The sequence below is a fragment of the Harpia harpyja genome (assembly GCF_026419915.1).
Source record: "Harpia harpyja isolate bHarHar1 chromosome W unlocalized genomic scaffold, bHarHar1 primary haplotype SUPER_W_unloc_1, whole genome shotgun sequence".
Taxonomy (NCBI): domain Eukaryota; kingdom Metazoa; phylum Chordata; class Aves; order Accipitriformes; family Accipitridae; genus Harpia; species Harpia harpyja.
In genome coordinates, this window is record NW_026293183.1 from 214,889 (window position 1) to 228,703 (window position 13,815).

The 13,815-nt window shown below is 64.3% G+C and overlaps 2 protein-coding genes across 4 annotated transcripts; both read left to right on the forward strand.

Annotated features, from left to right (window-relative positions):
• The first annotated feature begins 217 nt into the window (after nucleotides 1–217).
• On the forward strand, nucleotides 218–3,757 carry KPTN (kaptin, actin binding protein). The gene is given in 13 exon segments (XM_052779447.1): nucleotides 218–496; nucleotides 964–1,046; nucleotides 1,115–1,203; nucleotides 1,308–1,358; nucleotides 1,452–1,527; nucleotides 1,989–2,062; nucleotides 2,171–2,280; nucleotides 2,628–2,665; nucleotides 2,668–2,728; nucleotides 2,893–2,962; nucleotides 3,035–3,170; nucleotides 3,267–3,440; nucleotides 3,521–3,757. Coding segments are annotated over 13 exon segments (1,266 nt in total). The 5' UTR covers nucleotides 218–285; the 3' UTR covers nucleotides 3,614–3,757.
• Nucleotides 3,758–3,785: 28 nt separating this feature from the next.
• Nucleotides 3,786–12,834, forward strand: SLC8A2 (solute carrier family 8 member A2). 3 transcript variants are annotated; one of them, XM_052779444.1, is made up of 8 exons: nucleotides 3,786–4,189; nucleotides 7,924–9,689; nucleotides 10,233–10,336; nucleotides 10,429–10,446; nucleotides 10,761–10,885; nucleotides 10,970–11,069; nucleotides 11,434–11,709; nucleotides 12,156–12,834. In XM_052779444.1, exons 1-8 carry the CDS (start codon nucleotides 3,824–3,826, stop codon nucleotides 12,530–12,532), a joined length of 3,132 nt encoding a protein of 1,043 aa, XP_052635404.1. In that variant the 5' UTR covers nucleotides 3,786–3,823; the 3' UTR covers nucleotides 12,533–12,834. The 3 variants fall into 3 exon arrangements, with proteins under 3 accessions (XP_052635404.1, XP_052635405.1, XP_052635406.1); XM_052779445.1 differs by having other exon boundaries at nucleotides 10,764–10,885; XM_052779446.1 differs by lacking the exon at nucleotides 3,786–4,189 and adding an exon at nucleotides 4,999–5,164.
• The last annotated feature ends 981 nt before the right edge of the window (nucleotides 12,835–13,815 follow it).

Genomic DNA, 13,815 nt, shown 5'->3' on the forward strand with positions numbered 1-13,815 from the left:
GAGTCACAGCTCACAGCCCGCCCCGGGGGCAGAGCAACACAACGTTCACCTCGCCCTCCCAGAGGGCGGAGTCCCAACGCATACCCCGCCCCGGGGCGGAGCCACGCAGCAGCGAACGCCCCGCCCTAGGGCTCGGAACCACCCCCACCTCCCCCCCCCCAGCCGACTGGGGCGAGCGCGGTGCCGACCTGAGGCGTCGCAGAGGTGACGTCACGTCGGCGCCGGGCCGAGGAAGGCCCCCGCGGGGCGGGGCGGTCCTCGGCGGTGCCGGTAGCCGGTGCCGCCATGGCTGGTCGGTGCCCGCTGGTGGAGGACAGCTTCAGCCGGCTGGCCTCGCAGAGCAACGTGTACGGGCTGGCGGCTCTGGAGGGCGGGGAGGGGCCCGGCGGGCTGCTGGCAGCGGTGCTGAAGGGGAAGGTGATTTACTTCCGGTACCACGACCTACGGCAGCGGCTGCGGCCCGTGGCCAGGGAACTGCAGTTCACCTACATCCCGGGTACGGGGGTCGGAGGGGAGGGGTTAGGTGGGTGATGGGGAGGGGTTATGGGGGTCAGGGGTGAGGGGTTATAAGGGGTCATGGGGAGGGGTTATGGAGGGTCAGGGAGAGGGGCTATGGGGGTCATGGGTCAGGGTTTACAGGGGATCAGGGGTTATAGGGGAGAGGTTGTAGGGGTCGGGGTGAATGGTTATGAGGGGTCACAAGGAAGGGTTATGGGGTCAGGGGTCACAAGGAGGGGATACGAGACAGGGTTATGGGGGTCAAGGGGCATGGGGAACAGTCTGGGTCAGGGGTCACAGGGGGGCAGAGGGCAAAGGGCAGGTGTTTGGGTGGCTCCTGGGGGGACAGGCCTGTGCGGGGTCCCGGGGGGCTGGGGGGGCCCCTGGGGGTCCTGGGGGGCTCTTGGGGGGCTGGGGGGCTGTGGGGGACGGGGAGGCCACCCCCCCGAGGGTCCACCGCTGCAGTTGATGCCAAGATGGTCTCCATCGACTCCTTCCCAAAGTTGCCCCCCCAGTGCAGCCTCGTCGTCGGCATCACCTTCATCAAGGTACGGCCCTGCGGTGGAGGGGGGGGGAGTTCATCCCGGTCCCACCCCCTCTGCCACCCCCCCCCCAGGACTCTGGGGACAAAGCCAGCCCCTTTCTCAACATTTACTGCAACTACGAGCCCAGCTCTGGGTACAACCTCAACTCTGTGGCGCATAAGTGTGTCCCCCCCCAGGCTCTGGGTCCCCCCAGGAGGACACAGCGGGTGCCAGGGGCTCTCAGCGCAGCCCCTGGCCCTGGGCTCCCCTCTCCCCCGCAGAGAGTTGCCTCAACCTGGAGCTCCAGTTCACCCTGTTCCAGCTCTGCTACACCGAGTGCGTACCCCACCCCCTGCCACACCCTGCCATGCCCCGCAGCCCCGCCCCGGCACCCCCCACCCTGGCACCCTCCCTCCTCCGTCCTCGCAGGGTCTGCATCGGTGACAAACCCAAGACGGTTTTTCTGCTGAGCAGGAACAATCTCTCCGTCCGCCTCTACAAGGAGGTGAGCAGAGCCCCCACCGTCACCCCACTTTTCCCACTGGTCTTCCTGCTGTTTTCCTCACTTTTCCAGCTTTTTTCTTGCCTTCCCCACTTTTTAACTTGCTTTTCCCACTTCTTTTCTCGCTTCCCCCCTTTTTCCCCACCTTTCCTGCTTCCCCCCACTTTTCCCTCTTTTTTCCTCACTTTTCGCACTTTCTCTTGTGCTTCCCCCTTTTCTCCTCACTTTTTCCGCTTTTCCCCCCGCTTTTCCTGCTTTTTTCCTTGCTTTTTGCACTTTTTCTCTCACTTTCCCTCTTTTTTTCCCTGCTTTTCCTGCTTTTTCTCTCGGTTATCCCACTTTTTTTTGCTTTTTTCTCTTTTCCCTCGCTTTCCCCACTTCTTTCCTCACTTTCCCTGCTTTTTCCCCCATTTCCCCCCCGCCTGCCCCAGCACAGCACAGCCCCACTCTCCCCTCCCCAACAGAATGAAGGCTCACGCCAGTTTGAGGAGCAGCCGGTCCAGCACCTCTTCCCAGAGCTCCAGGACCTGCCCAGCAAGTATGACAATGACAACGGGGGTTCAGGGGGGTTCGGGGGGGGTTGCGGCCCCCCCACCCCTCCCCCCACCCTCCAACCGGGGCTCAGCTCCCCTCCCCCACCCCGCAGCGTCCTCTGGCTCGACGTCTGCAACATCCCCGGCGCCGGCCAGCACATCACCGCCTTCGGTTGCCAGAGCGGCTATGTCCGCGTTGCTCGGGTGGACCAGGCCAGTCGAGGTGAGAACCGGCTACCGCACTGACCACCGTCTCCCCCTTTCCCGCCTGGAATTAATGATCCCGGCACTGTTAAATCAGCTGCTATGGCACGGTTTATCGATCCCAGCACTGTTACGGCATGGTTTATCTGGTTTAGCCCCGCAGCAACCCGAGGGGGATTAACAGGCTCAAGGGAGAGGGTGGACGATCATTAGAAAAATGGGTTGGGTGCGCTTTCAGTCCTTGGATCCAATGCTGGATCCTTCCCAGCTCCTGGTTGCACCCTGGGAGAAGGCAGGATGGTGTCAGTGGGACTGGGAGCCCCATCCTGGCCGGTGAATCCCGGCAGCAACTGCTCTCTGTTGCAGCAGTGCTCCAGAGCCGGAGTATCCAGCAGGACGGTCCCATCTCTCCAAGGTCCTGGTGTTCCTGCTGCCGTCGGAGCTGGGAGCCGGCACAGCCCAGGACGGTAAGGGGACGGGGACAGCTGGTTCTATGTGGCACCGTGGTACTGATCCCTTGCCTGCCGCCGCACTGCGGGCTCTCTGGAGCTCCGGTTTCCCTCCCCGCCACCGGCAAATCTCTCTGCAGCCCCTTGGAGCCGGTAACACCTGTCCCACTGCCTTCTCCCAGGTGACGCCATCGCCACGCAGGGCTACAGCGTCCTCGTCACCAGCACCATCGAGCTCTCCGTGGTGTACAGGTGAGCGCCAGGACCACAGCACAGGACCCTTGCCTCGCTCCTCTTCACCACCCGGCACCGCTCCCCAACCAGGGACATCTTAACCAACGGACTGGGCAACCAGTTGATTTTACCGGCCAGTGACCAGTACGACAGCGTCCTCTGCGCACTGGTGACCGATGTTGACTTTGACGGCGCCTGCGAGATCTTCCTCGGCACTTATGAGCAGGTGGGTGATGCCATAAGCCAGTGGGCCACGCAACCGCCCTGCTGGCATAGACCCCCCCCAACCCAACTTCCTCGCATCCTCTCTCTGCTGCTGCAGGAGCTCTTCTGTTACAAATACACCAGCACCGCAGGGAATCCGCCTGGCGAATTCCGGCTCCTTTGGACGCGGCGCTTCCCCAGCCCGCTGCTTTCCATGCTCTACACCAACCTGACTGCCGATGGGCTCTGCGAGTTGGCCATCGTCTGTCTGAAGGGGCTCCACGTCCTGCAGGTGAGCATCACCGTGTCATGGTGGTGGTGATTCCGTGTCTGGTTATCCCCCACGGGCTTCACCCCACATCTCCCCAACAGCAGCACAGCCTGGAACCGATGGCCTGGCGCATCCTGGAGCGGCTTCAGGTGGAAGCGGAGCGCCGAGCCTGGTGCGGGGTGGTGGTCGAGTGATCCAGCTGCGAAAGAGGATGCCGAAGACGACGCTGGTATCCCCCGGCCTCGATGGTGGCGAGACTGATGCCAGCTTGCATGTACCCCAACCTGTCGCACCCCCCCCCCCCCCGCCAATAAATGTGTGCCCGGCGTCCCACTGCCAGCCCTGGCTTCTCTGGTGAACACCAGTGGGGGCTGGGAAAGCTCCTCTGGCACTGGGGGGGGTGGATGGGACATGGCCGGTGGCCAAACCACTGGGTGGGGACAGCAGAGGGGGACCCCAGACCCGTCACCAAACACCTTGTTTTTTGGGGATCAGACCCTTGGCACGCCTCCGGCACCCACTGCCCATCGTTGGTGGCATGCCAGCAGCTTCCAACCTCCGTGCCGGCAGCCTCCATGCCAGTCGCCTCCCCTCCTCGCTGCGGCGCGATCGCATCTGGTTCCTGCGCTAATTGTGCCAGAGCTGGGGAAGGGCCGAGCGTGGGGAGGTGCTGGCGCAGAGCCGTTGCTGGAGAAGCCGGAATCTGGCTTTGGGCGATGCTGAAGAGCCCCCCCTGCGTCCGGAGAATCAGGGGTGACTCGTCCCAGCAGGTGACGGGGGCTGCGGCCGGGTGAGACCCCCAGCCCTGTGGGGGACAGGGGCCTAGGCTTCTTTGGGGGGGGGGGGGTTGGCATGGGGCTGGGGACCCCCCTGGCTTTTTGGGGACCTGCTGTTCCTTGGGCAGGTGTGACCGGGGGGATCCCCAGCTTCATGGGTGTGCATGGTCAGAGGACACCCCCCCCAGACCCTTGCTCCTTGGGGCCCTGCCCCTCAATGGGTTCATGTGACTGGTGGACCCCCAGCTCCTTGGGGACCCCCCCAACGGGTGTGGGTGACCGAGGGGACCCCCAGCTCCTTGGGGATCCCCCCCAATGGGTGTGGGTGACTGGGGGGGACTCCAGGTCCTTGGGGACTCCCCCCCCCAATGGGTGTGTGAGACCAGGGGGACCCCCCAATGGGTGTGGGTGACCGGGGGTCCCCCCCATCTCCCCGCCACAGGGAACGTCGTACAAGCCCCAGCGACCCGGCTGCCCTGCCGGGAAGGGGAAACTGAGGCACGGCCGGGGTTGGGGGGGGGGTCGGTCCCGGGGGCGGGGTCCGGGCACGGCGCTGGGCAGCGGCCGGCGGAGCTGTCCGCTCCCCGGTGCTGAACGGCGGGGGGGGACCACGGGGGGGGACCGGGGGGGTCCCGGTGGTCCCGGGGGGGGTCGGGAGTCTCGGAAGGGGTATTGAGGGTCCCGGGGGGGTCGCGGGGGTTCCCAGGAGATCTCAGGGGTCCCAGGGGAGTGTCGGGGGTCCTAGAAGGGGTGTCGGGGGGGGGTCCTGGGAGGGGCTCGGGGATCCTGGTGGGGGGTCCCGGGGGTCCCTCTCCCTGCACCCCTCGTTGCTGCTGCCCGGTGCGGGGGCTCCCCCCCTCCGTGCTCCGCCCCCCGCCCGGCATCGCCATGGAGAAGTAACTCGCGGCGGTGGCGGAGCAGAGCCGGCGGCGGCTCCGGGGGGGGGCACGGAGTGGAGCCGCAGCCCAGGTAGGAGCCGGGGGGGGATCCGGGGGGGTCCCCCCTTATCCCGGGATTCCCCACCCTCCCACCCCTTTCATTCCCCTCCACCTGAGGATTCCGCTCAGCCCGGGGGGAGCCCCGGGACCCCCCAACCGCCCCCCCCATAAGCGGGGATCCCCCCCCCCAATTTCCCCTGCCCGGGGCAGTGTCGTGTCCCCCCCCACCCCTTTCTGGGGTCATTCTCCTCCTCCAGGACCCCCCCAAGCCGCCAGAGCGCAGGGACACACCCCCCCCCCCCGATAATTCACCACCATTTTTTGGGGGGGAAAATGAAGGTTTTGGTGGACGTAATGGTGGGAGCGCATCGGGGGGGCGGGGGGGGTGTCACTCACTTCGTATTCCCTAATCCCAGCCAACGAGTGTTTAAAAAAAAAAAAACAACCCGCTGAGTTCTTATCCATAGAAACAGGTGGTTTGGGGTTTTTTGGGGGGGGCAACCCCCAAATTTCCCCCCAAATCTCTTTTTTTTGGGGGGGACAACACACCACTGGTTCCATCAGCCGCCTCTGCTCCCAGCGGGCAATTATCCAGTGGAGAATCCGACTCAGAAAAGGATTTACTGTATCATAAAGCCTTTTTTCCTTCCCCCCCCCCCATTTCCCAATCCTGATGATGTTGGAGAGCTCTGGATATAAAAAATGATGATTAAAGCCCCAAAAAACCTGGGAGATGGGATGCGTTGGGAAAAGACCAGTGGGATATGGATACATCCCACCACCCTCCCCTCCCCATGTGCTCCCACCCTAGCCCCCCCCCCCAGCCCTGCTTAAGCAGGGCCGGGGGGGGCTCGGGCAGGAGCGCAAGGGGTGGGAGAAAAAAATGGGGAAAAAAATGGAAATTTTTGGGCCAGGCTTCTCGCATGTCCCCTTTCCATCCCTGATTTTCCTGGGAATTGGGGTCCCCCTTTGGGGGGATGCGCTTGGATTGTTCTGGAAGGGAATCGGCAGCTCCATCCCATTCCAGGGGGGGATCCCCAGGGATGGAGGATCGGGGGGGGTGGGGGATCCCTGAGCTTGGTCCATCCATTCCCATAAGGATGCTCCTCCAAAACCAGCCGCTTCTGTAGTGCTTCTTTTCCCCTTTCACTCTTCCTCGACACCTTCATCTTTGCATCCCTTCTCCGGTGACTGCAGAGCATCTCCCCAATTCCGGGTTGGGATTTTTTTTCCTCCCCAAATCCAGTTTTAATTCCCCGTTCCGTGGCCTCCGGCCCTTGCAGCATCTCAGGGGGTTCCTGTTGTGGCCGCGGGGGTCTCAGCGTCGGGGGCTGGAAATACTCAGGGAAGTTTTCCTTTTGTACTCCCAAAAGCGTGTTTTTAAACCCAAATTCAACATTTGCAGCCAACTGTCGCCAGCAAAGGCTTTGCCGGGAGGGGGATGGGGGTCACCCCACAAAAGGAGGGATGCTTGGGGTGCTGGTGGAGGCTTATTCTGGGTACAAATCCCTTGGGAATGGCAAACACTGCCCGGCTAGAGCCCTGGGAAATCCGGGCTGGGACGGGGATGGGGACAGACCCCAACCAGGTCCTGGTGACCCTGCGGCACAAACCCTTTGCTGGGAGATTTCTCATCTGCTCAGAGCCCGTCACTCCAGACAGGGGAAAAAAAAAACAAACCTGCTCCAAGAGTCACATTGTTGCTTTTCCCACAAAATAAACCTCCCGGACAGTTTAATTGATGTTTCACCCAGCCACTGGTAATGAGGCTATTAAATTACAGCCATGTTTGTGTTGGGAAGGGAGATGGCGGCTCCCCTGCCCCGAGAGGGCATGGGTTGGGGGCAGCTTTGCTCCCCGCTGCCCCCCTTCCCTGGGCGGTTCTGGATCCGGCCCCGGATTTGGGGGTTTTGGTGCGGCTTCGTGCTCTGCCCCACCTGGGGCTGGATCCGGCCCTGGCAGAACCGGCGATGCCGGCGGGCCGGGACCTGTCCCGGGGCTGCGTCTGGCTCCGATGCCCCAGTGGGACCAGTGTGGTGGGACTGGGGCAGGGGAAGGTGCAATGGGGCTGGTGCAATGGGGCAGCACACCAGGCCCACTCCAGCTCTGCTGCTGCACGTCTGCACCCACCCAGCACCATCGCTGTCGCCGGCCCGGGGTGAGCTGGTGCCCCACGGCCCCACGCGGGGGGACAGCGACCGCTGGGGACCCACACCGGCCCCCTGCCACCCCTGCTCCCCACTGAGCTGTGGGGCCCAACCGCCTCCACCGCCCTGGCTGGGCTCACCTCCCCATCCCCATCGTCACCGTCCCCCCCGTGGGGCAGAGGGCAGCAGTGCCATGGGGCTGGCAGGAGGCATCAAGGGGGTGGCCATTTGGGGTCCCAGTTCCCTCTCCATCACCCTTTTTATAGCCGTTCCCATCCTCTGTTGCCATGGGAACAATGCAGTTGCCAGGGTGGAGCCTGGGAGTGCCCACGCACCCCACAAACCCCCGGTGCCGCGGGCGGCCACCGGCCCTCACCTGCTCTGCCGGGGCACCAACATACCCAGCCCCACGGTCGAGCATCGCCCCATTGCCACAGTCCCCAGCCCCATGGCTGAGCATCACCCCATGGCCGTGGTCCCCAGAGGTGCTTTGGTGCAGAGCCGGTGCCGGGGTGGCAGAGGGGGATCGATGGCGCTTTCTGTCTCACCAGCACTAACGAGCTCATGCACCACCCCCCCCCCCCCCCCCCCGCCTTTAACGAGGATTCCCTGGCCTGGCGCTGAGCCCCCCTCTCACCCACAGGTGGGAGCTGGTGGGATGGCGGTGCGGTGGGTGGTGCTGCTGGCCGTGCTGCTGCTGGCCGAGCTCTGTGCTCCTGAGCCAGTGGCTGAAGCCAACGGGACGTGCCAGGGCTCCAACCGCTGCCAGCCTGGCGTCCTGCTGCCCATCTGGCAACCCGACAACCCCTCCTTCGGCGACAAGGCGGCCCGCGCCATCGTCTACTTCGTAGCCATGATGTACATGTTCCTGGGCGTCTCCATCATCGCTGACCGCTTCATGGCCTCCATCGAGGTCATCACCTCCAAGGAGAAGGAGATCACCATCACCAAGGCCAACGGGGAGACCAGCATCGGCACCGTCCGCATCTGGAACGAGACGGTCTCCAACCTCACCCTGATGGCGCTGGGCTCCTCGGCCCCCGAGATCCTCCTCTCTGTCATCGAGGTCTGCGGCCACAACTTCCAAGCGGGTGAGTTGGGACCCGGCACCATTGTGGGCAGCGCGGCCTTCAACATGTTCGTGGTCATCGCTGTCTGCGTCTACGTCATCCCCAGCGGCGAGAGCCGCAAGATCAAGCACTTGAGGGTCTTCTTCGTCACAGCCTCCTGGAGCATCTTCGCCTACATCTGGCTCTACCTGATCCTGGCCGTCATCTCCCCTGGGGTGGTGCAGGTCTGGGAAGCCCTCCTCACCCTCATCTTCTTCCCCGTCTGCGTGGTCTTTGCCTGGGCTGCTGACAAGCGGCTCCTCTTCTACAAGTACGTCTACAAGCGCTACCGCGCTGACCCCCTCAGCGGCATCATCATTGGCACGGAGGGCGAGCTCCCCAAGGGCATCGAGATGGACGGCGGCTTCCCAGTCCCTGAGCGCCGTGAAGCTGAAGGCACTGGCATCACCGCATCACCTGCCCTGCCCACCCCCACGCCAGAGGAGAAGGAGCTGGATGAGAGCCGCCGGGAAGTCATCCAGATCTTGAAGGACCTCAAGCAGAAGCACCCTGAGAAGGAGTTGGAGCAGCTGGTGGAGATGGCCAACTACTACGCCCTGCTCCACCAGCAGAAGAGCCGAGCTTTCTACCGCATCCAGGCCACCCGTATGATGATCGGTGCCGGCAACATCCTCAAGAAACATGTGGCCGAGTTCTCCAAGAGGTCCTCCACACTCCTGGAGGTGCCCTCAGACGCCGAAGAGGAGACCTGCAGCCATATCTTCTTTGAGCCGTGCCTGTACCACTGCCTGGAGAACTGCGGCTCAGTGACGCTCTCAGTGGCTTGCCAACACAGCGCCGAAGCCAACCACACCTTCTACGTGGACTACAAGACGGAGGATGGCTCGGCAAAGGCGGGCTCCGACTACGAGTACAGTGAGGGGACGCTGATCTTCAAGCCGGGGGAGACCCAGAAGGAGCTGAAGATCGGCATCATCGACGACGACATCTTCGAGGAGGACGAGCATTTCTTCGTCCGCCTCCTCAACCTCCGGGTGGGCGATGCCGAGGGGATGTTCGAGACTGATTCGGCTGAGCACCCCAAGGGTCGGTTGGTGGCTCCTTTGGTGGCCACCGTCACCATCTTGGACGACGACCACGCCGGCATCTTCACCTTCCAGGATCGGTTGCTGCACGTCAGCGAGTGCCAGGGGACGGTGGAGGTGAAGGTGGTCCGCAGCTCAGGCGCCCGTGGCACTGTCCTCCTGCCCTACCGCACGGTGGAGGGCACGGCCCGCGGCGGCGGCATCCATTACGAGGATGCCTGTGGGGAGCTGGAGTTCAAGAACGACGAGACCGCGTGAGATACCAGCACCCCCAGGGGATGGCGGTGGAGGGAGGGGGACACTGGCAGTCGGGGAGCTGCCCTGTGTCACCCCTGGGGACACCGGGACGGGCACCCTGGTGCATGACCCTCTGGCATGGGCGCCCATCCCTTGCATGCCCCCCCCCGTCACCCCCACATTAAATCAGGGCCCCACCCCCCGCAGCATGGCAGGGGGCCTTCATTAGCGTGTTAATTGCAGTAATAAACCCCCATCCCCACCCCGGGGGGGGGGAGGGGGGAGCACGGGGGGGGGATGGACAGATGGATGGAGAGATGGACGGACAGATGGATGGATGGACAGATGGATGGACAGATGGATGGATGGACAGATGGACAGAGCGGGCTCTGGTTGGGCCTTACCACCCCACACTGGGGACCAGCCCCTCCACATGGGTCCCATGGGGCAGAAAGGGGATGGACATGGCCGGCTCCCGCACCCCCTCACCCCCCCCCCCCAGGGCATCATGGGTCCCCCTGGGTGTGGTGGTGACGGCGCCATGTCCCCCCTGTCCCCAGGAAGATGCTGCAGGTGAAGATCGTGGATGACGAAGAGTACGAGAAGAAGGACAACTTCTTCATCGAGCTGGGGCAGCCGCGCTGGCTCAAACGGGGCATCTCAGGTATGGGTGGGGCCAGGGCAGCTGGCTGCTGGGGTTCTTGGGGGGCTGAGCCCTGGTGCTGTCTCACCGCCTTCCCTCTCCCCTCTCCGCAGCCCTCCTGCTCACCCAAGGTAGGAGCCTTCATCATCATCCTCCTCGGCCAGATGCTGGCGGGAGGCTGGATCCTACTGTCCCCGTGTCCTGTGCCACATCCCTGTGCCACCTACTGTGACACCATGCCATGTTCTCATTCCATGTCTATGCTGTGTCCCCATGCCATTTCCCCCCATGTCATGTCCCCCCATGTCCCCATGTCCATGCTGTGTCCCCGTGCCATGTCCCCACAACCATGCCATGTCCCCACACCCCACGTGTCCCCATGCTATGTTCCTGCATGTCCCCATTCTGTGTCCCCACGCCATGTCCCCACGCCATGTCCCCGCAGCAGACAGTGACCGGAAGCTCTCCGCCGAGGAAGAGGAGGCTTGGCGCATCGCCGAGATGGGCAAACCTGTCCTGGGGGAAAACTGCAAGCTGGAGGTCATCATCGAGGAGTCCTATGACTTCAAGGTGATGAGGGGGGGACAGGGGACGGAGGGGCTGGGGGACATGGGGAGGGAACCCGGCCCATCCTCACCCCCCAAATCCCCGCAGAACACGGTGGACAAGCTGATCAAGAAGACCAACCTGGCCATGGTGATTGGGACACACTCCTGGCGGGAGCAGTTCCTGGAAGCCATCACCGTCAGCGCAGGTGGGACCCCTGCCTGCCGTCCCCAGGGTCCCCCCGGCCTCACCACGCTGCCGTGGGGACATCCAGCCCCGGGGACAAATGGCCATGGGGATGCTGCTCTGGGGACGAGCAACCCTAAGGGCATGCAGCCTGGGGACGGCTGGCTCGGGGGGTTGCCCATGCTTGGGGACACACGTCCCTGGGGTCATACATGCTGGCAACAAGCACCCTGGGACCATGCACCCTTGCGACACCACGCTGGGGCCACCACCCTGGGGCCACCACCCCAGGACCAAGCACCCTGGGGCTGGGCAGCTCTGGGGCCGGGCAGCTCTGGGGCCATGCCCCCCCCCCACATTGGGCTGACAGTGACCTTCCTCGGCAGGCGAGGAGGAGGAGGAGGAGGACGGGCGGGAGGAGCGGCTGCCCTCCTGCTTTGACTACGTGATGCACTTCCTGACGGTCTTCTGGAAGGTTCTCTTCGCCTGCGTGCCCCCCACCGAGTACTGCAACGGCTGGGCCTGCTTCAGCGTCTCCATCCTCCTCATCGGCGTCCTCACCGCCCTCATCGGCGACCTGGCTGCCCACTTCGGCTGCACCGTCGGCCTCAAGGACTCCGTCAACGCCGTCGTCTTCGTGGCCCTCGGCACGTCCATCCCTGGTGCGGGACAGGGGATGGGACGGGGACAGGGGGGATGGGAGAGGGGACAGAGTGATGGGAGGGGGGGGACAGGGGAGAGGGGATGGGGGGGACATGGGGTGCAGGCAGAGGGGACGGGGCTGCAGGTACCCGGGAAGGGACATGGTGATGGGGCACAGGTGCCCACGCTCATTGCCATCTCCTTCTGCCTGTGTCCCCTTGTCCCTGCATGACTCTGTCCCCATGCTGTGTCCCTGTCCCTGTGCCCCCATGTCCCCATGCACGTCCCCATGCCCATGCCGTGTCCCCATGCCCACCCCGTGTCCCCATGTCCTCATGCCCACATCATGTCCCCACGCCCATCCCGTGTCCTTGCATGCCCATGCTGTGTCCCCATGCCCATGTCTCCCCGCCCACCCCATGTCCCCCTGTCCCCATCTCCCCGTGCCCACCCCACGTCCCCGCAGACACCTTCGCCAGCAAGGTGGCCGCGCTGCAGGACCAGTGCGCAGACGCCTCCATTGGCAACGTGACGGGCTCCAACGCCGTCAACGTCTTCCTGGGGCTCGGCGTCGCCTGGTCGGTGGCCGCCATTTACTGGGCGGCGCAGGGCCGGGACTTTGAGGTGCAGACGGGCACCTTGGCCTTCTCCGTCACCCTCTTCACCATCTTCGCCTTCGTCTGCATCAGTGTCCTCATGTACCGCCGGCGGCCCCACATCGGGGGCGAGCTGGGGGGACCCCGCACCCCCAAACTCCTCACCGCCGGCCTCTTCCTCGGCCTCTGGCTCCTCTACATCCTCTTCGCCAGCCTGGAAGCCTACTGCCACATCAAGGGCTTCTGAGAGGGGACAGGGGATGGGTTGGTGGGGACGGGGACTGCCTGGTGTCACCCCACAGTGGGGGGGGGGGGGGAAGGGGATTGGGTCCTCCCGGGGAGCTGCATCCCCACAGGGGCCATCCGGCATCACCGCATCCCCATGGGGTCCACGTGCCCATGTCCCCTTGGGGTCCTCCTGACACCCCCATGTCCCCAGAGGGTCCCCACATCCCCTTGGGGTTCTCCTGGCATCTCCATGTCCCCTTGGGGTCTTCCTGCCATCCCCATGTCCCCAGAAGGTCCCCATGTCCCCTTGGGGTTCTCCTGGCATCTGTGTCCTCTTGGGGTCTTCCTGGCATCCCCCATGTCCCCAGAGGGTCCCCATGTCCCCTTGGGATCCTCCTGGCATCTCCATGTCCCCTTGGAGTCCTCCTGCCACCCCTTTGTCCCCAGAGGGTCCCCACGTCCCCTTGGGGTCTTCCTGACACCCCCATGTCCCCAGAGGGTCCCCATGTCCCCTTGGGGTCCTCCTGGCATCTCTGTGTCCCCTTGGGGTCTTCCTGACACCCCCGTGTCCCCAGAGGGTCCCCATGTCCCCTTGGGGTCCTCCTGCCATCTCCACGTCCCCAGAGAGTCTCCATGTCCCCCTGGGGACCCCCCCAGGTCCTCCCGTGTCCCTCTCTCTCCTGGGGGGGGACGGGACATGGAGGAGCCCGTCCCCCATCCCACGCCAGGGTGGGAGGCACGTGCATGTGCAAACCATGGCCACTCCCCTGCACCCCAGGGGGACCCCAGGGCCACCTCCAGGACCCCCAGGACACCCAGGGCCACCCACCACCTGTCCCACCCCCACAGCAGGGTCCAGGGGAGCCTTTTCTTACCACGAGCATTTTTTAAAGCCACCCCGGGGAGGGGGGTGTCCCTGTTTTTAACCCTGATTTCGTAGCGGCTCATCCCTCCCGGGGGGGGGGGGGGGAGATGGGAGGGGGGACATGCGGGGGGGGCTGTCGCTGTTGGTGCTGCCGCCAGCCCTGCCGAGCACTGGCCCCAAAGAAACCCCCCTGGGAAACAGCCAGGTCTCTGTGTCTCTTTGTCCCCAGCACTGGCCCCACAGCACCCACGGTCCCCATGGCACCCACAGTCCTATGGCACCCACAGCATCCACAGCACCCACAGCACCCTGGCCATAAATGCCCCATGCTGCAAGGCTGTACAGCATGCTGTGGGGATGTGTGGCATGCCATGGGGACATACAGTGTGCTGTGGGGCTGTATGGCATGCTGTGGGACCATCTGGCCTCGCACACGG